We start from the raw sequence: 25,721 nt of genomic DNA on the forward strand, positions 1-25,721 counted from the left end.
GTACCACCGCTATAAATTATTTTCGTTTGTTTACCACACAATGGCAACAATAATGCCCTACTTGTACGAGCCCGAGTATTCCGAGGAGGAATTACTGGAAAGAGAAAGATGCGGAAACGATGGGGCTTTGAACGACAGTTGGGCGGACGTTTCAACAAATGAAGAGCCTGAGCTTAGTCGCATGGACGGTGTTTCCACCTGGTATACCTGCAAACGGTGCGCGCTAATGCCAACCGAGGAGAACTGCTGATGCCGAGAAAACTCTGGATGCTTGTCCTACATATCTGAAGGCGAGAAACGGCCGCAATGCGTTACTGAACTGCCAGACTTCAGGGCAGCCTGCCTCACACGGTCCGTGTTGAGGATTTTGGTGGTGCTTATGCACAAACTTTGCGCAACAGTTCGCCCTCGTAATCCAAGTAACAAGTAAGTATAGTCTGGTTGTGATGTCAGTTAGGTCACTACTATTTCATGGTGGTCTCCTATATTCTCGTAACTTCAATATATCATTGTCATATCAGTTTCGTCTTGCAATTCTCTAGTAATAGTCGTTCAATATTGTGCAGTGTCTAGTTAGCATTTTTCCTGGCAAAAATGCCATTGGATACAAGAATTGTCATTGACAACTAAGGTTTAATACACTTAACTTGGTCATTTAAAAACACTTTCTATCTTTCTTTTTCACAGGTTGTACAGGCTGGTGGCCTATCGTTCGTTTACATGGTGGCTTCATGGGAGGCTTGGACATCGCGTTCGACGAGTAATACCCGCCTGTGCCGTTGGTGCCATTAGAGAAACTTTCCCCAGTGACAGCGGTCAGTACAGGGGATTTTCCCTCGCTGTGCTGCAACCAGACCTTTACAATGTGTAGTAGTTTTGTGCCAGCAAAATAAGAAACCAAATAAAACACAACATATTTTTTATCAATGGTTGTTTCAGTTTTTAAGTGAATCAAGTGTGTCTCCATTCAGCAGTGTTCCGGTGCCTTGTCTGCACGCCCCAGGCCAATCCATCCCCCCTCGCACCAGTGGATGTGCGCTGATAAAGGATGCTGTCAGGGGCAGGAACGGCCAAGGTGCCAAACACCATGTACACTTCAAAAGCTATCTTACGCCCAGGGGCCATTGTTCACATGGCCTCCTCAGACACTGTGTCTCCAGGCAGGCTCCCCTTCAAGCAGGCCGCTCCCCTACAATACACATACAATCATCATAGATGGGAACTGCATACAAGTTGCTAAAGAAGTTAAAACATTAGGGATATACCTTGATTCTACCTTATCATTTTCCAAGCAGGTAAATTCCCTAGCTTCCTCAACAGCCTACACATGTAAGCTCATTAGAGCAGGAAAACAATTCCTATCCCAGCACAGTTGTCTAACACTAGCCAGAGCCCTTATCATCTCTAAACTAGATTATTGTAACGCACTGTACATAGGAGCCTCTAAATCCATCATCAACAAAATCCAGATACAGCAAAACAAGGCCCTCCGAGCGGCACTGGATATCCCCAGGAGAGAACACATTACAGAAACAAGAAGGAAACACAAATGGCTCTCCACCCATGAGAAAATCAGACTTAAAACTGCATCTCTCACATCCAAATCTCTACACAACAAAGCTCCTCAATACCTTAAGGACAGATTCACCAGATCACACCCCACAAGACAAACCAGACTTGCTTACACCAATCGCCTCCAAGTACCTCGCTTTAAACTGACCACCATAGACGGAGCCAGCTTCCCAGTCAAAGCTGCTCAATTGTGGAACGAATTACCCACTACCGCGAGGCTAGAACATTCTCTTTCCAAATTCAGGCAAATTGTAATTAACTGGCTGACGACAGCTATTGCTAATTGAAATTATGATAATGCTCACGCCTGTTTGCTACACAGCATCTGTACCATATGATTGTAAACTTGCATTGTAAACTTGCATCTGTAACTGGTAATTATCTGTAACATGTAACTGTAACCTGTAATTTATGCTATAAGCTGTACATCTTCTTACTTCCTGCGCCCTTATACCCCAGGGTCCGGTGCGCATAATAAATACTAAACAAACAAACAAACAAATAAACATAATACCATGACATATACACATCATTCATTCACCAACACACCACTTTTTTAAATTCTTTATAAACCACTTGATATTTATCATGAGAACATCTTTGAGCACTGCAAGTCAACTTGTGAACGTGCTACACGAGAAGCCCAGTGACTGATGCTAATCTGCTCTTCGTTTTATCTGTGAACTTATGTGACCGCTTCGAGGGAACTCGTTAGTGTGCTACCTGTGAACATCTCCCTGTTCTCCTGCCATTAACTACTCTGCTTGCTGAATCTAACTGTTTGTTGGTCAAGGTAAGGGCATGTATCCTAATCATATCTCCTTCATTTGTAAATTTATATCTATTTCAAAGTAAAGTACTCAGTATATCTATTTCAAATTAAAGTACTCAGTAGTGCTATGTTAATTTGTCTCATTGCTATTGTCTCGAGTTTCTTTTGTTATGTTATTATATCCATTTTTATGAGTGTCAATTGGCATCGAATTGCATCCTTCATGGACCGTGTCTATAGTATAAGCATGTTTCCTTTTAATGCACGATAGAACATTCAAGGGACGAGTAACATGTTCTGATTTTCAACACATCAATGAATTGTTTGTGAAAGTTATCCTATAATACAACCTCCCACACTGCACTGGTTTTGCTGTGGTGACCAAAAGAAAGCGTGCAATGAACAATGTATGGTCCAATTCCTTCTTTCTCCCATTTGTATGCAAAATAATTTTCAAATAATGTTGACCTTTATTTTGGAGAATTTACAACAATGCCTGCATGTTCTATTTTCGGTTGCCCTTCGAAGACCCATGACAAATCTGAAGGCATTACAATGCATGTATTCCCTAAGACTGTTGATCGAATAAGAGAATGGGTCAGATATTGCGGATATCCACCGGAAGAGCTTGAAAGTAGAGTCAAACAAGTCTTGGAGGACAAGAGGGGTCATCGATAATGCATCTGCAGCCTGCACTTTACCCCGAATATGTACGACACATCCTTGTACACAAAGAGGAATCAACTGAGAACAACTCAAAAATTGCTCCCAAACGCTATTCCGACTTTATTTTTGAAAATGCCGCCACAGGTGAGTCACGCTTCCGGATTTAGCTTTACGCCTGTATTTTCGGCATAGTCACGCTTCCAGATTTAGCTTTACGCCTGTATTTTCGGCGTAAATGTCACTTATAATACTTTCGATATTTATATGTTTGAACAGCTGTTTAAAGAATGACTATTTTGCTAAACATCAGTCCTTGTTTTTGATAACCCTCATAGAAAATTGATTTATGGGCACAGATAACTATGCTATATTATGCATTTACATAAGCATAATTTTCTCGTATTGAGTATCCTTACATGCCACTTTTTAATGTTGGCATTTCTAAATCGAATAATACTTTCCCTTTACAACTCCATGACTATCCACTGAATATGAAGCAACTAGATTCAACATCCATGTCTTGCCTGGAGTCATAAACCACTTCGAGCGCGTATCAGGTAATCTTACCTAGCTATTCTGTTCCAGACTGGTTTTATGCACGGAATTTTAGATAATGTGATCATATTTTCGCAATATATCATTGCTTTACACAATGTTTATCGTGGTTTGATATTGATATGTACCTTTGTCCGCGTCCCGATGTGTGTGTCCAGTTTCCAATATTTTAATCCATACTAATACAAGTACTGTGTTTCAGGGAGATGCTGAAGCGTCCACTACAATTACAACATTCCTCGTTGTAGATTTGGAGCCTGAGCTATGGGTCTTGACAGTTCAATTGAACGAGATAATCTGATCATATTTACATATCGTATAATTGTTTTACACAATGTTTCATTCATACTTTACTATTGATATGTACCTTTGTCGTCTTTCCAAATTGTGTGTCCAGTTTCCAATATTTTAATCCATACTAATGCAAGTACTGTGTTTCAGGGAGATGCTGGAGCGTCCTCTACAATTACTTTATCCCTTGTAGTTGATCCGGAGCCAGACCGTGTAGTTGTTCCGGAACCAGACCTTGTAGTTGATCTGGAGCCAGACCTTGTAGTTGTTCCGGAGCCAGACCTTGTAGTTGATCCGGAGCCAGAGTTATGCGTACTGACAGTACCCTCTAATGAAAGAAAGTCTGACTAATTATATGTGTAATGCAAATGACTTATTTTAAATGGATACTCTTTTTTGTAGGGATGCATACAAGATCCGTACATTGAACGGGAGGCACGTGGATCTGAGTCGGTGCGCCAGCTTGCTGATGGTGATGTTAGAGTAAAGAAGGTTTCAAAGAAAAATAAGGTTAGTTATAAACAGTTTATATTTTTGGCAATTGTTTTGTGCGGAAGCCTTCATTATGTTGGATTTTCACTGAACATCCCTTTTCCTATCTGTCCTGTAGTTGCCCGATGGAGTACGGACTATGCAGACACAGACAGCAATACAAATGACAAATGCTGCTTGCCAAACTGTTTTCACCATGGAGGAACTATTAATTGAGGCGTGGCTTGTCAACACTCAAGATACTTATGTCCAATGGCCAGAAAATTAATTTAATTTGACCGGCGAATCCAGCAAAGTGTTTATGGACCATTGCTACAATGCGCCTGCTCCGCCAGATGACGGTGAAATTTAATTTATAGAAGAAGGTTTTACATTACTAGCTGAGCACTTGATACAATCGACACCCGCCAAAAAAATGCCCCTCAAAAAACAGTCGGCATTGACGTTTTCTCCTATCCATGGTCAAGTAACAGATGTTGAAATGACAGAGACTGAAGCATCAACACTATTGACCGACGAACTAGACAAAGATAGCAACTATAGTATGTCCAGTTTGGCTGATATGTCCACAACGGTTCAGTCCGAAACAACAGTGTTGCCGGATGACAGTTTAATAAATGAGGCCAAATACATAGTATTCGACAGCAGCTTGATGGAGATTATAAAGATGCTGAAATGTGTGCATTCAGTGGGAGGGGAAGTATGTGGGAAGCCATTGGTAAACGTGACTCGTCTAACACAAGGCAGTAACCTCAAAATATATGCCACCTGTGAAAAGTTACATAAAACATTTTCATGGTCCGCTCAACTGATGCTGGGGAAACTGCCAGCTGGCAATCTACTGTTTGCAGCAGCTTAACTTTTCAGTGGTTCTAGTTTCACAAAGTTATCCAGTTTCTTTCAGTTTGTGGGACTCCATTTCATATCTACAACACAATACTACAAATACCAATGTGATTATCTACCATTAGTGAAGCTTGGAAAATTCAACAATTGGCTATTCAAAGTACATTCTCCGACAAACGGTTCAGGCCAGCCGTCAATGGACAGTGTGACAGCCCCTGATTTTCTGCTAAGTACTGCAAATACCATTTTCAGGACATGGAAAGTAAGAAAATCGTGAGTTCGGTGGTCGTGCAGGTGTCCCAATGTAAATCCTCAGTGGCCATGGAGAAACTTGGCTTTATAAAATCACTGGAAGATCTACAATTGAGGGGAATGCAAATCGACCTCATAGCCACTGACAGACACGTTTCAATAGCCAAAACAATGAGAGAGCAGTATCCAAATATTAAACATCAATTTGATGTATGGCATGTTGCCAAATCAATCAATAAAAAAATCTCAGCTGCAGGGAATAAAAAAGGTTTGGAAATTATTTCACAATGGTCCCAGTCTTTCAGCAGCCATCTTTGGTGGAGATCCAAAACATGTGATGGGTCTGTGGAAATTCTACTGGAGAAATTGTGGTCACTAATGCACCACTGTTCCAACGTTCACCACTGGACAGAAAACCAACATTTCCACCAATGTGAACATGGCTCTTTGTCCCCAGAGCAGGCACGGAAGAAGAAGTGGTTGATCCCATCTTCACCTCCACACAAAGCCCTTGAGAAGATTGTGTTTGATAAAAGTCTATCAAGAGATCTGAAGGGACTCACAGGATTCTGTCACATAGGAGATTTGGAGGTGTTCCACAATATGTGCCTAAAGTACAGGCCAAAGAGATTGCATTTCGGCATCCAAGGGATGAAATCTAGGACTTTACTAGCGGTATTAGCGCATAACGAGAATGAAGGCCGGGAACAATCTAGGACTGCAGGAAACTTAGAGATGCTTCGATACACTATGGCCTTTACGAAAAGAAGCAAAAAATGGATTGTCAAACCAGTATATGAGAAAATGGAATTCGATTTTGTGAAAGATCTTATTATTAATGTCGTAGATATGCAAACTCATGGAATTGTGCACAAATCTGTTCAGAGCACACTTACATTGCCACAAAACATTGCCAACGCTCCATGTCCACCCAAAGCAGAGCTCGTTGAACTGTTCAAATCCCGGTACAAATGATTACCATCTGTTTTTATTTTAGCCAAAAAATTTTTTATAAAGTGTCCAAATAAAGTATGCAATTTGTATTTTGAAATCTATCCTCTTAGTCCGTTTAAAAAAAAAAAAAGTACAATTATTATGATTGCTTTCACATTTCACAGTTTAGTCGAGCTACTGTGGGACCTTCATTTTTCGTGTTAATGACCAATGGATAACAGTGTGTAAGAATCTTTGGGTTTTGGCAGTTGCCTTGCCATAAAGTTCCCCAAACAGCTGAATGTCTGCTTGTCACACAAAAGGGATTAGACCTAGGCACCATAACATTCTAGGCACGCAAGAAGTACTGACTGTGAAAACATGCCATGGGGTAGGAGGCCATGAGATAAGCAGAGGTGGGCCTATTACTAGACTCATTTTGACTCCGTTTTTGTGTTACATCGATTATAATTTAGGAGTAGGGGGCATTCTGTCATTGGCAAGTTCCCCCTACACCTCAGCAGCGCCATGAACAACGAGCAGTGACAGCCCCCAATTTTGTCCTCCTGTGCCCGTGCTTCAAAATTCATGTTCTCATGGATGCGTTGACACAGGATGTTGCAAAGTAAGAATGTATGTTCATTGTGAGTGAAGGTCACCAGCTTTTAATTTTTGCTTGGGAGCTGGGAGGCCCACCCATCCTGCACACAGTATACGCTTCTATTGTTTTTTGACCTTGAGAGACAGGGACCATTCCGAAAGGGATTGAATTGAAGGGGGGGGCGGTGTAATAACGTATGATATGATAAGGTTGTCCATTCCGAAACTGGACCTAGTTACATATAAGTTCAGTTTATGAAAAATCGTTGACACAAACGGAGGAGTCTGCATTACGCCAAGAGAATGGAAATGCTGAATATAATGTAAGTTTCTCTTTAGATGATTTTATACCAGAACTAGTCGAAATACGAATAGCTGACAGTTATTGCTGGGTCACAGTGTACTTGTTCGTTCTTTGTGGCATATTGTAATGAAGTGCTAGTACAACCTTTGTGTGCTGGGCTTTCTGCCGGGCACATGGGCAGGCCAGCATCAAGACGCATGTAGACCACCACTGGTTTCCCCATGGTTCTACGCTAATAAATCATTACATTGTGTGTGCACCTCGAACTGTCGTCCCAGTTTACGCATTACGTTTAGAGCTCAACATACTCCATTGCAATATCCTCAGTAGCAAATAGCGGAGTACTTTGATTTTCCACATTGTATTCTCTCGGTTCACATTGTGTCACCTCTGCGCTAATAAAGAAAATTATTCATTGTAATAAAGATCGGCTACTGAGACACATTTCTATTCTTATGTTTTGCAAACAGGTACATCGTGCCATTCTGCGATTGTCATCTGTTCCAGACCCCGACCGATGGATTCTTCAATCGCCAGCTGCAGCTACATGTCAATCACTGGACTTGACCATTTTTTGGGACGACAGACAAGGTCAAATATGCCCGCACGCGGTAACAGCGATTAGGTGCAACATAACAACCTTTACGGTGTTCTAGTGTCAAGTTGATGCACCAGCCTTGCAATTCACTGTGTGACCGAAGTGCTTCATTTAGCCAAAACGAACACCCTGTGTACCAAAAAGGAGCAGCGCGTGACTCACGATAAACATTTGCGGATCGAGAGCAAAGAAAAAAGTCCCATTTTGATTGAATATGTCAGACGCCGAATGTTATCAAAACATTTAATGTGAAATAAATGTACTTTACCAATTGTACAGTCTTGCTGTTTCCTTTTAAGGAGCAGTTTGATATTCCTAATAGTGACGCGCTGTGCTGTGAGATGATGTGTGTTGTTTTCCAGGTTCCGCCTCTAGTCGCGTAGGTGACGAGTGGGCGCGTTTGGCTACTCTGCGCACTAACGTCACAGAGAGAGGTGGAGAATATCAATGATTTGGTGATGTCAGGCTCAGGGGCGGGGGATATGATTTAGTGCTGCAAACGCAGGTCACCCAGTGCGATGCGGCAAGTGATAAGATTATCACAAAATGGTCGCCCCCTGCTGTCTGACTTTGCCTGTGTTCAAGAGACGAAAACTCGGGTAAGGTGCATAGGAAATGTTTGTACGATCGATCAATTTATGGTTAAAAACACATGGCCGAACCATAGGGACAATAATATTTCTGACCGAACCATTCCTTTAATTATTTGTACCAAGAAACGCGTGAAAGGTATGTGGTGAAGTGCCTTAATTTCAGAGAGGGTTACAATCCAGGCTTCACTGTTTAGCCAAAGTGTATGATTTTGGGCATATAATTCATGAAAATATTGCCATTTGTCTGGGATTAATCAAGTGCAATTCGTATTTCATCATTCCTGGCAATGTCTTGTTCTGGCCACAAACCAGTAAGAGCCATTATAGGTTGCAAACCTAAGGTCAAGCCCCACCTGCCCCTGTCTTGATTTGCCCAGCCCCTCTCCACTGACCCCTCCCACAATTCCCGCCACTGGCTCGTTTTTTAGATTCTGCCAGAGAACCACATCCATGCCAACTCTGCCAATTTAGGCAAGAGACTCCCAACTTTTCAAAGAAAAATATTGCTATTTTTTGGTTTCTCCCACCTAAAATAAATATAACCTCAATGTTCCTATGGAAAAATTAAGTGTTCCAGATTTCTCTGGTATTGTTGACATGTGTGCTACCACTAGTTCTTTTTTTCTACTTCCACCACTGCCCAAGAGAGCACTTGCGTCCTCTTACCTTTTCACGACACAAAGACACCAAGCAGAGGAGCGCTGCGACCCATCCCACAGCAAACAATATTTGATTTACTCTGATGACAATTAAAGAGTTAGGCAAATATTATGTGACCCCGAGGAAATACCAGACGCTACTTCTCTCCCAGCCTCAGCTCCTGTCCGCTAGACTGAGACATATACTGAGCAAAGCAGAGCTAAAGGAGCCGCCATGTTTAAACACCAATGGATAAAGTACATTGCTTTAGATGGCTAGGAGATATGTAGTAGCCCCTTTCTTCTGTACTTCAAAGTGGTTTTAAAACTTCAAGTGTTAGTAACCTGCCAAGAAAGAATGTGTATCTTTCAATGAGAGCGTATTTTAAAGGTTGTGTGTATTTCTTTCAAATAAGATTATCCGTAGACGAATGGCAATTAAGGCTTTAATGTTTCTCAATTTTCTCATGTAAAACACCTAATTTTTAATTGTATTGAATCGAGAGAAGATTATTATTTTTTCACGAAGTCCAGAAAGCGGGGCACATAGGATGGTATGTTTGTCTCTTCTCTTTTTGGAGTGAACGACGAGACTTTGAAATGCTTTCTGACTTTAGAACAGGGATACACAGCTCCAGGTTCGCTAAAATTGGAGTGTCGTTTTGTGAAATGTAATATTTACTTCAGTGACAGTTATCAACTGTTCTACTGGTAAGTGGACCGCCGACGTTTCAAGATGTCTCTCGCCGTCGCCAATGAAAAAATAACAAGCGCGCAATGTCCTATTTTTGTTGCAGTGTACATTAATGCCGCTGGGTTGTTACATTGGGCATATGAAGCGAGAGCACTTCCTCTTTGGGAGAGTCCATAGTTAAATCGAGGGAGAAACAACAGAGTCGATGTTTTGACTTGCACTTGCAATCGCGAAATATGCACCGCAGACCCACGGCACTTTGTTAGCTTCATACATTACACGTTACTGCTCCTTGCCTAGTTTGCCTTAAATGCGTGTCATTCTGCCACTAGAAGGAGACAATCACTCACCCCTTGCGCCACAGTTGTGGTGTGTTCTGCCTCTGTGCCCGGAGCAGGCCGGGAGCAGGCGGAGATGGCGTCCTGCATGAGAGCCCGGACGCTGAGCAAAGGCGATGCCAACTACAAGCTGCACTTCAGGATGATTAACGAGCAGCAGGTTGAGGACATCACCATAGACTTTTTCTACAAGCCCCATACTATCACACTGTTGACATGTACCACCATAAGCCTCATGTACTTCGTCTTCACCAGGTGAGAAGTAGCGGAGGAAAAGCACATGATTATAATGGGCACATGCGTATAGATAGGGGAACTTCCAGCACTATTTAATAGCACTGGGGCGGGGTGTGGTGCTTGGAGAGTGGGGGCATTTTTTGGGCACACAAGTGGAAGCAACGTTAGAGGCACAGAGATGAGGCGAGTGCAGTGTAGTTTAGGACTAGGATAGATAGTTCTGAATCTGATGTGAATGATAAATAAATACAGGGGCGCAGCATTATTCTTTTGGCATGCGCTTTCACAGGCTCGTGCGTATCCACACACCTATCGCCCCATGACACTAAACACTGAGCGGTACTTCTCTGAGTATAGCACTAGCCTACACTGTCGATTTCTAGAGATCTCGAGTTTCTAAAAAAATGCATCTTAGGATGTTCATCGCCTGATAAACAATTTCTTCTGCAATTCACCCAGGGTAGCCCCTTCCCACTTGTCCTGTTCCAACATCCAGTCCAAGTTTAGTTAAAATGTTATTGATAGAAAGTGACACACTTTTGCATTAGGACTACATTTTGTTTAGCCTGTGGTAATTTTAACCATAGCCCAACTGTCGCCTGAAGGGCAGGGCGTGTTTTATTGGTTAGGAGTGGCATGGGAGACGGCGGACGTTCGACTGATAAATGCAGGCCAGGGACATCTGCCCTGCAGAAGGTTGGATTAACAAACGCGCGCTTGTGTTATAAACCTCACGTTTCGAGTATATTACCAAACTTTTCCATTGAGGACCATGACGCAGCTACGAGCGAACGAAAGTCTGAGTCGCTTTGTGCTGTATGATTATAAGAACAGCTATTGGGTGCCACCATAAGCTCGTGTCACCTTATTGGATCGTAAGTGCTTATGTTTTCCTTGAGTATTTCGAAAGCCTTGTCTTAGTGTGATTAGTGATAGGTCACAACCATCGTCCAACTTCTTCAGTGGGGCGCAGAGAACATATCTTATTTTCATTTTCCAGTGCACAAACGGGGTTACTCAAATGACAGTTCTCTCCAAGACACTTGGAGTTAATTTGCTATTTTCAAATGTAGCAGAGCGAAATAGGTAACCTTCGTGCTTATGTGATGCCATGCCAAATTATGTTTAGAACACGCATATTCTATTTCTTTTCAAGATTAGTCTAATATTGAATCGTATTTAACAAAACTATTTTCACAATGATACTTCACAATTTGTGTATGTTTTGTGCAGCTTTTTTCTTAAACTTGAGGGGATTTTGTGACGCTGATTCATTTATATGTATTCGATAATAAACACGAAGGGTATGCGTAACACAAAACAGTATGCTTATCCGTGGATTAGTAGGCAAAGTGGAAACAGTGACTGTCATTTCATGCACTGCTGCATCAGTTTGGTGCTTTCACAGTGTTGTTTACTCTATACAGCCCTTGCTACAGTTCCAATTCTCACCGAACCAGAAACACCATAACCTTTTATGTGTCAACAATAACTGCGTATTGCTAGTTGATACAGCAGTGCCTGAAATGACAGTCACTTTTTCCACTTTGCCTACTAACCCACGGATATGCATACTGTTTTGTGTTACGCATACCCTTTGTGCCACCTAAGGCACATATCTATTGTTAAATGTTTCTTTGTAAAAAAATGTACTTTGTTTTAAGACATCTCTACTCTTGGTGATCTCTATAAGCTAACATAAAACTATCTAGCTTCACTGTAAACACAGGGTAACCTCCTGTGCGTTAATGACAAGGGTAGCCTTTGACTCTGTTCTTTAATCGGCTCTTGACCACAAACTGCTACGGTCGATGGATGGTAAAGCTGGGAGCAACTATGGGCACTTTTAAATTATGGTAGGTTTAGAACTGTGGTTCTTCGGGGGACAATGCCATGGACGGGGCTACCTGGAAGACCTGCTAGGTGTTTTATGGGGGGGGAGTATAGTGATGTGGGAGGCAGGATTACCCTTGAGATGAGGCTGGGGGTCTTCTGAAAGTTTATCTGCATAATCCTCCCTCGTCTGCCCTTCTTGGCCTGGGGCACAGTAATGGGTCCTTAAAACCAACAGAGGTATAGGGCCTGATACACAGAAGCGTTTTATGATGGTGCAATCCCATTGGACAACGCTCTGTTTACCGGCTCACATTTTCAGGTCTGATATGGGTGTGTGGCCCTCTTCATGAACTGAGTTTTTCGGTGTGCATTCATCTAGGTGTTTGTGGAATGCGACCTTCCATCTGTTTAGCCTTCTACAGAGCAACATGACCTTAAGGTGAAACGACAACACAAAACATGACTTAATTAAAACGAACCTAACCAACTAGTATAACAAAATGAACTGGCATGAAGCACAATGCATGGAGCACCTCAATACACATACAACTTAACACATACCTCTCTGCACCTCTTCCCCCTCTTAGATCTGCATGCTTTACTGACATCCACTACCTGTCTACTCCACCGCCTGTCTACTCCCTGCCCTCTCACCCTAACCCACGTCACACTTTCTTGCTCCACTGTCCCTCACATCTACCCCATCATATTCATTCTATTCTTCCCCACTTCCTGCACCCTTTTCTACCTTCCCTCGCTCTACCTCCTCCTTGACCGCATTACTGTTCCTCACCCACCTTTTCATATTCCCCCATTTCTCTAACCTTTCTTATTACTTATCCACCTTGTTGTGGGTACTCTTCTGGCACCCTAGTCCAAATCCAACTCCTCCACACTTAAGTCACAGAATCTAACCTGGCTAGAACTGGACTAGTAAATGGGTAATCTGATATGTCATTTACATCGCTCCTGTACACAAGTGTTTTTAGGTGTGATAAGAGGAGGGAGGACAAGACAAACTCTTACTAGGCCTTGTCATTCAGATCGTGCAAGTGTGTGGGTAGGGGAGTGCAATCGGGCAACATAGCTCTGCGTAAATGCGCGGTCAGTGCCGGGGAGACGGAAGGGGCGATGAAATCAGGGCAGCATTGCTCTTAGTAAGTGCAGCCAGGGCAGCGTGGCTGTGGGTAAGTGCAGGAGGCAGGTGACTGTAGGAGTTACAGGTGAGGATGGTTGGGCTTCCAGGTCCACATACCCTCAGATTTACGCAGTGACATTCCATCGGTGTCCATGGAATCCCTGCTCACTCGAAAGAGCATCAGCTCCACAAGGTGGTGTAAATGGTGGGCAGGCACACTATGCAAATCATACATCACATGTTATGATGTCCAAACTGGAAGTGTATTCAGATTGCAAGAAGTTTGTCTCTGGGACTACTCCTGTTGGGCCTGAACTGCTGGTTGCTGAGCCAGCACACTAACTAGATTTAAAACGAATTAAATAAAATAATCTGCACAACTGTAATGGCTGAGCGATGACCATAGTTGTGCAGGTGTTAGTTCCAGTGCTAATGATGCTACATATGTCATTGCATGTGGGCTAAGACCGGGCATATTCCCAAGGATAACTGCTGACCACAGTCCTAAATGTTTTCACCGGGAACAAAAACGAGCAAAACTGTTTGGGCTTTTGTGTAGACACGGAAAAAGGCATTTGCCAGGCACTGCCATAATGGCACTAAATGGCCATTAATGGTGGTAGATGTAAAATGGTGCAAGTCCCTCGGCATAATAGCAGTGCCTAGCAAATGTCTATCTCAATACCTTTACACAAACCAAAATTGTTGGCTTTGCCAGGGCTTGCTTTTAACAGGACTGAAGAAAGACACGCATACTGCTTACAAATCAAGTGACTGAAGGCAGACCTGGCGAAGACAATTTTATTACTACAATATCACATGTACAGCTCAATTAAACCACTAAGTCGCAGAACACTGCTTTGAAGAAACACTGGCAGGCATTTCGAGCTCACACTTTCAGGTTAAGGCTTGATTAAGCTTGCTCGAAGAGATCCAGGAGGGTGTATTTTGGCAGGGCAAGGGCAGGAAGTGGGTGGCAATAGCCATAGGGTTTAACATGGCTCTGGGTAGTCAATGGGTGGGTAAATAACCAAACGCCTACAATCATTGTTTCCCTCTTATGCCATCTCCTCCTAGCCGTACTCCAGTGCAATAGTTCTGACTTATTGGTGGCGCTTCATTGCCACCCTATAGCTAAAACTAAAAGACAATGTGAGACATAGCTGTGTACAGTTTAGTTACTTGGTACCAGTGAAGATTTTACTTATGAAATACCTCTGCACATGTTTGATACTAAAATTATATATCTTGGATTTTTGCTTTCTGACATGCATTTGTTTACAATTGCTGCAATTTGATCATTTAAGGCTACATCTTGACAAAGAGCCCTTCTTTGTAGACGGTGTACTATTCGCATTCTTGGATGCGGAATACAACCTCCATAATTAATTATTTAGCAATCAAAGCTGATTTAATTGAAAGTAGCAAATTAATGTACATTGAAGTGACCAGTAGTTGTAATTGGTTATTTATAACGCTTAATGCCCAGAGGTTTCTAAGCACGGACTTGGGGATCGAACCTGTGTTGCTCTGCGCTGTGTTGCCCCTGAGCTCTCCTCCCGAGAATAGAGTACGATTTAGGTGGTTGATTAAACCTATGCACGTGTCGGCACAAGGCGTGAGTGCTTTTGATCCACAGCCCTCTTTTAATGATCTACAACACAAAGGAACATTATTATCACGAGATTCCACAAGCTGCCTAGTTCGGGAATATCTGAGAAGGCAGGCTGTCTGGTATCCAGATTTGATGGATGCGATCTGAAGCAGTCCCATGATTGTGAAAGGAGCATTCTTTTTCCCTATTCTGGCATAGGAAAACGTTGCTTATGCTATTTTGATTCCTGCTTGTATGCCATGTTGATTTTAGTAATATTGTTGCAAAGCTCTGTGATCCACGTACACTTGGAATGGTAGAAGGACACAGTATAATGTTGACAAGCACTTCAGTGTTGTTAATGAAATGGAAATGAGATGATGCTGTGCTTTGGAAGACTCCCTTTCTGATGAGGACCTTTCAGTAATGAATGATCTCTTGATGCATACCTTGGGAAGGACGGGATAGAGGCAGATGTATATTGTTGATGATAATGCTTGAGACAGCGCTTTCCAGGTGTACACAGTGGTCCGCTAAGGCTGCAATGCTAGGGTTTTTCCTCTTTCAGAGACACTTGGTCCAGGATCTTTTCCCTGCGTGTTGTATGCTGCCCATTCTTCCTACCTCCCAGTTATCGCCACTGCCAAAACGCAGCATTTTCTCTTCAACACTGCCTCGTCCCACTACCCTTCTTTCCTATTTTTAGCGCCCTTTCATACTGTGCCTCTATGGTCCCTCCATACTGCTACCCCTGAAAGTCCCTTACCGTCCTCCTATGGTGATTTGATGTGCGAATGCTGACGGCATCAGTGCCCTTGACCAGTCTCTGGTGTCCTGGGGGCAGTGGTGTGACCTGTGCGGCCTTAGTGGGTGTCCTTTAGTTCACTGCCTCTTTTCCCGAAATGTGTTGCCTTACGAGTTTTTTTTTTTTTTTTTAGCTAGATGGATATACCCTTTTGGATGTGAGTTGTTCATGAATCGGGTTATTTTGTGAGTGCGTGGTTAACTAAAATTGTGGTTGGAATGTCCAGCTAGGTCTGCATTAGGTTTTCTAAAGTATGTAAATGATAAGCAGCCTCCATTGAGAGCTCAAATAAGCCGTTACTTGCTGAAAAAGGGCTTTCATCATGACGCATTCCCTTGTTTGGTGCCGTGGCTCTCCCGTGACCATTTATGAAAACAGCTAATAAATACTACACCCTAAATGTGTTTTCTTGTAGTGCGGTATGCCCTATTCGCCCACGTCGAAGCTCTGAAATGGGCGTTATTGACCAGTTTGTTATGGCCCAAGTTAATTCGATTCCGTTTTGTATTTCGGAAATAAGGAGTGAGTTGGTTGAGTGTGAATCTGTCTCCTGCAGGCTGAACCCTGATGCGAATGCTTAACCTGTTGAGCTATTTTTTTTACTGGACGAATGGAACTGTTTTATGCTTTTTTATTTTTTTCACTTTTGTGTGTTGGGACCAATTTGAAATAGTTAAAATTTGTTACTGTAGCAAGCAAGCAGGTATTGCGTGGACAGCATTATTTAACGGTGTTGTTTCGTTGTAGGTTAAACATATATTTAAATGATCCGAGCAGTGTGTCGTTCATCTCTCCAACCTTAATTGTGACTAGAAGAAATATATCCATAGCTGGCAGTTCGATTGCGCTCTATAAAACCAATATTGGAATGAGAAATGTTCCCTGGCAAGACATTGATGGCTCAAAATATGTAACATTAATTGTTTGCAACCATAGTGTGTGTTTTTTCAGTCGACACATCTTTCAAGCGAGAGGCTCTGTATCCAGACTGAAAACAAAAGAAAAATGTACTACTACAAGTTCAAGTGCCAAAAGGTTTGTGATTGATGTACGTGTGAGCAGACTTTAAAAGTAGAAATAAAAGCCATCGTATTGCTTGGTAGCTCCAAATATTCTAATTGTTATATCATTTTGTGCAATCAACAATCAATCTGGGATAAGAGATTGCAAACGCTAATATGTAGCGAAAACATTTTAAATTATGTTAAGTAAAGGTATGAGAAGGTTTGTCATGAGTAGGGCTTTATATAGTAAAGTTGAAGGAAACTTAATTGTATCACGTGTTGGCACAATTTAGTGTGGCAACGTCACAGAGGGCATGGTGGCTTTTGTCAAAGTCAAGTGAAATTATAGAGGGAGTCTTGCATGAGGAACATAACTTTTCTTTTATCGGAATGCATTCTCTTGCGTTAGGTAAATTAGTCCTCCAAATAGACTGGCAAAACGTCACATATTACAATACTGATTCTTCCTAGTACGTTGAAACCGGTATAAAGCAACATTTTCAGAGATCCTGAGGGATAATGCAGGAAAGTCATATCTTTTATTAAAGACCTGGATGGATGCAAAGTATTATTCTAAAGTCTTCACTTCTCCAGCAGCAGACTTTACTGCACTTTCAAACGATGTAAACTCGACAAAAAAACTACATTTCTTTGAAAAAGTAGGTATGTTTTTAGTTTGAATGCTCTGTCCAAAGGCACTGCGTGACCATACCGGCCTATCCTATCCTATTCCATGGCACTGCATAACCGGTTCCTTATCCTCTCACAGCTCCTCTCTTTTGCTGCATCCTCTTTCTTTTGCTGCTCTACCTCCGTAACTAGAATTAATGTCGTACCTTCGACTTCTGAACAAACTCCAATATTCGCCAACTGGATGCCGTTGGCCTGTCTATTGGACCCTTTCACAGTTCTGCTGGCTTTGTCTCTGAATTTGTAAGGGCAGATAGACGCATAGCACTGGCTATTGGCTCTCTGTTAAATATTCAGTACGGGCAATTGCAATCTTGGCCGCAACACATTAATACTTGACCTAGCAGTCTCTATGGCACCTGTACTATTGCTGCTTAGTTTCACCTCGTCTAGCGTGCTTGCTCTTTTTTGATAACTAAGCAATTGTGCGGGTGGGATAATACTTCGCCTATGTGTCTTTAATAGAACTATGTAATCTATGTCCAGACCAGAGGCTCGTATTCGTCACGTTTCAAGCTTAATCGCCACCAATGAGGCTATCTGGTCTATAAAATGAAAGGTCTTGAACACAGATGAATTCGGCCAGTCGGCGGTCATGGGTTGTATTCCAGACGGGCTCCGACACCAAAGGGCTTGGAAGCCATTGCCCAGAATGTGTTCTGAAGCAAGTCATATCTATACCTGCCTGTTGCATACACTACTTGACCCAAGTACTTAAGGTTGCTGGCGATTCTGCCTTGAAAAATTACACGGAGCGATGCATATCTGGCTCGCTCCAGGTGGTCTAAGCTGCTGCGTCATAAACTCTGAGGCTCTTGACTGGGCAAAACGTAGGCTGTGCCGCAAACGCTGGATAGGTTATACTTTCTTTGTTCTTTTCCAGATATCAAAGGTCGCCCCGTTAGGGGAGTAGGTCCTGCTGTTAATCTCCATAGCTCGGACATTTGACAATGCGACAACGCACAGAATTGTCGCTTCTTTGGCCGCAAGCACGCTTCTGAATAAGTCTGCATTGTCGGGCCACTGCTGCAGGATGCCATTTAAGTTGTGACTACCTAGGAGCTGGGGACCGCAGGCATTTCATTCCTTTGAGCAACCTGCATACCAAAGAATGTTCCCCCCACAAAAGCGCCTGCAACATACTCGTGACCAGCTGAAATCACTGACCCTAAAGCGCTCATTATTCTGTATGCTTGAGCAGCCTGGGCCTCTGTGTGAATTACATGGGGGCATGGCCAGTTGTCATGTAGTAGGGAAGCATCTCCCGTGAGCTCCTGCATGATCTGACAAAGATAGGCTTTTAAAATGATGACCACGTGATCCGAAGCCAACACCCATGAACAGAGTTGAACAGGAGCTGATATGTGCACATTGGCGATTGGGCCACTGCAAATGGCAGAGTATGGGCTGTTTTGCTTTCGGAGCACGAGATTCCAACATGGCGCTCGCGGCACAATGAGACATCAAGTAACTGTGAGGAGAGTGCGGTGCACGGACAACCCATGCCAGGCTTGCAGAGATCTATTGGACACCGAACAAAGGTGTCTAACCGAAAGTGGAGGTGTCTGGAGCAGCGCACTCCAGGCAGTAGTAGGCGGTAGGAATGGGAGGGACAGCTACAGTGACCTTGCAGGTCGAGCTGACGCAGGAGTAAGTGCGTGCACGAACGTGTGAGAAAACCCTGGTAGAAACGCAGTGTACACAGGGAGCACGCCTTGCACAGTGGTAGGCAAGAGGAAAGTTATCTGCAGGGTGCACTGGAGCAATGTAGATATGTGTCTAAACCCCTCAAGCGCTTTCCATTATTGAAAACAGGTTTGAAGATTGAGGGGACGTCGCCTCAATAGTGGGGGTGCCGGAAGAGGAGCAGTGAGGGGTCCGTGCAGCTGAGCCAAGTATGTGCGCACTGGCCGGACAAACACCAGAAAAACAAAGCTAAGCAGACCAGAATGGAGGCATATACACGTAAAGAGGTACACAAATCTGCTCCCTAGAGCGAAGACGCAAGCACGTTCGCCCCCTCCTCCTGGACATCGAGAGGGAAAGAATCTGATGTTGTCATCCATTGCAGCATTACAGTCCATGCCAGAGCAGAACATTGATGAGATCATAGCATATGTCGGACTTTTACGCCAGGATGTCCGCACATGACCAAAAAGATGAGCGCATTGGAGACGCAAGCAGAGGACGAGAAGTGCATCAAGTAGGGATTTACCGAATAGGAGATTTAGTATTTAGCCACATACCGAATAGTTGAAGTATTCGTCCGGGGCCGAATAGCTGCTTTTTATAATGCATAAAGCTACACTTACAAAAAAACGTACTACACTAAAAGCACATTTTTAAATGCGTGTGCGCATATCTCTGTTAAAATGAAAAAAACACATTTTGGAGTTTGTTTCTTTGTGCATTCATGGGGTAAGCTTCCATGGAGCAAAGCCGCGCTGGGACCAAGTGATCTAAAAGAGCCTATGGCAATAAAATACAAATGTGCAATCGCAGAGGGGAGTGTTTGGCCTCAACCTGTCAAATGTTTATTTTGGGCCTGCCCATCTTTTTGTCTTCTGTCAGTAGCAGGGCACTGAAACGGAATGGAGTGATTACATCAATTAGCACCCTGCTGATGGCTAAAGTGTCACTGAATGCAAACATTTTTGAAAAACAAATTTTATTATCATTTTGTAACACATAAAATCACCAGTAATCCACTACACAGCAAGAAACATTTGGGTCATGTCAGTGTTTGAAATTTTCCCTTCCTCCTCCGCCCCAATGTATAGTCCAAAAAAGAGAAGAAAGAAAAGAACCATTGTCACAGCCACCTCCCTTAACCACTAACCTTTCTCCAACTGTTCTACACCCCTATTTGGTAAAGAAGGGGAGCCACTCGCCCTCTATGTTCATGCGAGTCTCATCAAGCAGGTGCGCAAGATATTCTGTGTTGTATATAGTCTGTGCTTTCTGCACCCACTCCTGTTCCGAGGGAGCACCCCACCCGCTTTTCCGGTGCTGAGCTACACAACTTTGCGCTGCCATCAGCAGAGAACGCACTATATGGCTCTCCAGCACCACGTCCTCATTTTCCACATCTACCCCATCCAGGTCCTTAAACCAAGACAACACTTCAGTCCAGAATCTTTGTATGAGGGGAAACCCACACAACATATGATAATAGTCAGCCTGCGGCTGTCTACATCGCCAGCATCTCAAATCTACCCCTGCATACATCCTAGCAAGCCTTGCTGGCAGGTATTGCCAACATTGAATTATCTTGTAGGCCTGCATTCTGTATTGCAAGGACCGTGTGGATTTCCTAACCCCCTCACTACAAATGGCCACCCACTTCTGATGAGTGATGTCTATTGCTAGATCCCTGGGCCACCTCTCCCTTGCCGGCATGCGATCAGCAAGGTCCCCCCACCCCAGATATTCGCCCTTGGTGCCACTGTCCTGCAGTAGGATCCTTTCGAAGGGAGTTGGGTCCCTACGAATGTTCTCCCCATCTAGAACTCAACATCACCCCCTTGAGTTGCAGATAGCGGAAGACTGAGTGTTTTCCTATGCACAGGCATTCCTACAACCTGTCCTGGGGCAAGAATGTACTACCCTCCCCTGCCCTTGACAGTCCTGCCTCATACCAAGCCTGATGGCGTGCAGGTTCCTCAATCCAGTCCCAAAAAAGGGCGGTGCTGATATACAGTTGAGTAGCGATGGCCACGTCAACAGCCAGCGAGTAGCTCCCCTGCCCTCCCACCACACCGACCAGAAAACCGCTAAGATGGACGCGTCGGGACTCTTCAAGGGGTATCTTTTTAGGGGACCCAAAACCATGCGCCTAGCGTAACCAGTGCCAGGACCTGATTATCCATGTGGACTCGTTGCTTCTCCACACTCGGGTCTAAGGGTCCACCATGATCCGTAATTGCGCCGCCCTATAGTATTCTACCAGGTCAGGGAAACCTACCTTTCCTTCGTCCCCCGTTAGCACCAGTTTTCTATACGCTGCCCTTGGTCTCGCACCTGCCCACAAGAAATGTAGCAAATCCTTCTAAATTCTAGCCAAAAAGGGGCTGAGACCACTATCGGGAGCATCTGGAACAGAAACAAAAACATAGAAAGGACATCCTTAATACAGTTAAAGTGGGCCGCCCATGAATGAGCAAACCAGATCAATGATGTAGATCAAGCTGTATCTTATCCCAGAGTGGGGTGTCATTCCTGTCAAACAGGTCGGCCATCTCTCTTGTAACTTAAATCCCCAAGTATCGGAATCCCTCCTGTTGAAACTTAAACCCCATGTCCCTCAGGAAGTCCCCATCCTGTCCCGTCCAATTTCCAATCCGAAATACCACCGACTTTTCAAGGTTGACTTTGTACCCCGATAGTATGTTCAGAGACCCTGGAAGAGCGCTGGGACCAAAGTCCTTCGTTCATTGATATAAAGGAGTGCATCATCCGCAAACACTTACTTTATACTCCCTTGCCCCTAGGCCGACTCGCTTTAACTCCAGATTACTCCTTAGCTTGATTACCCAGGGTTCCATCACTAATGCATGTAACAGTGGGGAGAGTGGATAGCCCTACCTAGTGCACCGATGCAGGGTTTTCGCCCTCTACAATCCTCCATTGACTACCACTTTGCCCTGCGGAGTACGGGGCTGCAATCCACCCCATCCAGCGGGCCCCCATACCTATCCTTCCCAAAACCCCCATCGAAAATGACCCGCTCACCCGGTCAAAAGCCTTTTCGGCATCTAGGGAGACGAGAACAGCCCTCTCTCTCATCACTTCCCGGTATGTAGTATGTGTAGGTCTTGCACAGATTGTCTAAATCCTGTCTGGTCGACGTGCACCAAACGAGTAACGAAACTCTGAGCTGCAATGCTTATATCCTGGCCAATATCTTGGCATCAGTGTTTAATAAAGAAATGGGATGGTATGAAATGCAGTATGTGGGGGTCCTTACCCTGTTTAGGTATACGTGCTTCCAGGAAGGAGGGAGGGATATCAAGCGCGCCCCATATCGAGTCAAAGAGACTAACCATGGGGCCCACTAGCAGTTCCTGAAACTGTTTGTAAAAGGCCGAGGTATAGCCGTCTTCCCCCGGCGCCTTACCTGACTTAAGGTGGGCTATGGCTTTCAGCACTATCTTTCCTGTAATTTCCGCCTGTAGCATGGACCTTTCAGTCCTCGGTCAGTCTCAGTATCGGGAGCCTCCCCAGATATTCCTGTATAGGTCCCACCCTTTCTTACAAGGGCTGCTCGTACAGGGTCTCATAGAACTGTGTAAACATTCATGAATGTCACCCTAACTTCCAAGAAGGTCCCCTTCCTTCCCTCGTATGCTTGCCACTCTCCTCTCCACCCTTCATTCCTTTATTCTATTAGCCCGTAGGGTCCCCATCCGGTCCCCCTTTTCGTAATGCCTCTGTTTGACATAGCATAATTCTTTCAACACTCCACCCCCCCAATCATTAGCAAACGTAACTCCTGTATCTTATCCCGCATTTCGTCCAACAACCTCTCCCTATCCACCCCTGATTGTGAGCTGAGCCCGCATTCCTCTAAGGAACCCCCCTCCGCGACACCTCCTCAACCACCTGTCTTTTCGTTTCTTCAAGGTTCCCTCCTTTATGAAGAGGCCCCTCAACGTGGCCTTGGCCGCCTCCCATACCAACTGCACCTCCCTTGTAGCATTGGTGTCAAATAAGTGCTAAATCTCTTTTTGCAAATAGTCCTGGAAGACTCTGTCCCCAAGGAGCCTGTCATTACACCTGCACCTTTTGGGTCCCACGACGTCCTTCCTCCACCCACCAGTCCACTACTACCATCTCGTGATCTGACCAGGTCACTGATTCCACTTTTGGGGACTCTACCATGGCCACCTGTTTTCTAGGGACCAGCAAAAAGTCAATTTTTAAGCTCTCTGTTAAACTTCATTTTTAAAGAAACAATAACACAAAAACTAAAATGTAATGTTGAAAGGTTTGAAAAATGTATTTTTCTATAGCCAAAACAACAATAAAAAAAAAGTCAATTCTTTGATGTGGGGGTGAAAAGAAAGTATAACGACCCGCCTGAGGGTTTCTAGATCACCACAAAACCTCCCAAAAGTGGTCCTGAAGCAGCTGTGCAAACACCTTATGTTACCTCCCCCGTGGTTTGACTCAGTCCCACCATTCTGACACAAGGCCTCAGCTACATCCACAATGGCATTGCAATCATCTCCCACCAAGGTAGGCCCCTCTTCCCCATTCCTCTAATACTAAAATAATTCTTCTTAAAAAGGCAGATTGGTGCACATTCGGGCGATTACAAGGATGCCAGTGTGATCATTGTCCCATTCAGACGACCCTTTACTGCCACAAAACGTCCTCCAAAGCCCCTATGCACCTGTACTTCCATCAACCGTATAGAGCGCGCCAGGATTCCCCCCCTCCACCCCCTCTTTTTTAACTGGCTCCGAGAGGTCCTAAATATCTGACCAACAGTACCTCTAACTGTACCTTGCGAAACAACCCTGCTGTTAATGACCGCTTGTTTGGGGAGGTCAGCCCCTTTACATTAAGTGTGGCTGCCTTCCAATGCACAATTATGGGGCTTCAATTGAATCCTCTGTATCACCCCATGATAAATCCAACTCCCATCCGCCGCTGCAACTGAACTATGCATGTAACTCCTCCTCCCCCCCACCCCCTGTTCCCCCTCCACCAACCAGTAAACTGCATCTAACATGTTAGGCCAACAATGCCCATTCAGGGTCTTCAATCCCACTCCTCAGAGACACCAGGCAAACCCCAAGTCACTAGGGTGACATCAAGCCCGCCACCCCCCCATCATCAACTTGATAAACCACACAAACTCCCCCCTCCCCCTCTCATTATAACAGTTCGTCACAGGCCCTCCTTCAACTTGGGGGGGGGGGGGGCCTTTGACTGGGTCGCCTGAAGTTTCTTAGATTTTCTGGAGACCGATTCCTTCCGACGGCTTTTTGGTTGCGCGAAGGCACTATTAAAACGCTCTTGCAACCTGCGCTGGCCGTCCTTCTCCTGTAAAGTCCCCTCCTTTCGTAGTTCCGTCAGCAGCTGGGTTGCTTGATCTCTGATTGGGCTCGTAGTATTCCCCTCCGTATTCAAAAGAGGGCAAAGGGAAAATGCCAACTGTAGCGCGCACCCTTTTCTTGCAACCATTGTGTTGGAGGTCTGCACTTTCTTCTCTGCTCCAGTGTGTGATTCGACAGGTCTTGGTAAATTCTTACTGTAGCCACTTCACATTAGAGATCACCTGGCCTTCCGCAGGATGTCCTCTTATCCCTATAGTTGTGACACTTTGCCACCACTGAGTGGGGCCCCTTTGCTCCCACTTTGCTGTGGTGGACCCGGTCAAAGCGGATTTCCTTGTTGAATGCCTCATCCCTAGTGTTTCTTCAGCACCCTATACAGTAAGACTTCAAGTCCTAGGGTGTCTCGGCATCCTTGCCCGGGAGACCCCTTATCCGCAAATTGTTCTTCTTGCTCGGTTTTCCACATCATCCAGCTTACTTAGGAGCCCGCTCTCCCTGCCCTCAAGTTCCTTGACCCGGGCCTCCAGACCCACATCAATTATATCAGTGGCGTTTTGATTATGCTCCAAGGCCTCCACCCTCTCTTCCACCTTTTGAGAAACTCTCTGTGATGGCACCCATTGAGGTCTGTACCTCTGCCCTGAAGGTCTTCAGCTCCATCAGGATCGTCTGCACATCCTGCTGCATGGTCTCCAGTCTGCCTTTGCCCATGACACCTCTACCACAGGGCGCTGCACCCAGGCCCTTCTGTCTTCAGGACCGAAATACCAGGACCCCTCACAGTGGCACCTCTTCGCTCTTGCAGCCTTAGCTCACAGCAGCACAGTCCCTTTAGCAGTGTGCCTCTCCAACTGTCGCCAAGGCACAGTTCTCCCTCTTTATAATCCCTTTTGCTGATGCTTGGCCCTCCTGGTAAAACAATCCAGGGTCTTGCCACGTGCTGTTGGTCCGATTCTCCTCCTGCACCCACCACCACATGCCTCTCATTTTCAAGCGCCTGTCCTTCTGCACTCAACCACTGCTCAGGTGTCTCAGCTCAATGGCCTTTGTCTCTCCCCAAAGCCCCCAGTTGCCAGCATCCTCCAACACTATTAGGATGTCCCTCCCCCCTCAGGGGTTCCATTGGTGAGTCGGGGCCAGCTATTTCACCAGGGCCCCCCTGTTGTCCCTGAGCTTGTCCACCACCCTCACTTATCGGCTCTGCTGTAC

The 25,721-nt window shown here is 44.6% G+C and overlaps 2 protein-coding genes across 3 annotated transcripts in view; one reads left to right on the forward strand and one right to left on the reverse strand.

Annotated features, from left to right (window-relative positions):
- MTERF3 (mitochondrial transcription termination factor 3) overlaps positions 1–9,308 on the reverse strand; it is a 703,041-nt gene extending 693,733 nt beyond the window's left edge. Inside the window, exon 1 of one of the 2 annotated variants that reach the window (XM_069621399.1) lies at positions 9,141–9,308. The gene's annotated coding sequence lies outside the window, so the exon portion shown is untranslated. The remainder of the gene's footprint in view (positions 1–9,140) is intronic. The other variant, XM_069621398.1, reaches the window with a different exon arrangement.
- Positions 9,309–9,982: 674 nt separating this feature from the next.
- PTDSS1 (phosphatidylserine synthase 1) overlaps positions 9,983–25,721 on the forward strand; it is a 1,048,798-nt gene continuing 1,033,059 nt past the window's right edge. The window contains exon 1 of the mRNA XM_069621400.1: positions 9,983–10,399. Within this exon, the coding sequence (XP_069477501.1) occupies positions 10,221–10,399 (179 nt within the window). The 5' untranslated portion in view covers positions 9,983–10,220. The remainder of the gene's footprint in view (positions 10,400–25,721) is intronic.

This window comes from Ambystoma mexicanum, chromosome 5q (assembly GCF_040938575.1).
Source record: "Ambystoma mexicanum isolate Mex_15411 chromosome 5q, UKY_AmexF1_1, whole genome shotgun sequence".
Lineage (NCBI taxonomy): Eukaryota > Metazoa > Chordata > Amphibia > Caudata > Ambystomatidae > Ambystoma > Ambystoma mexicanum.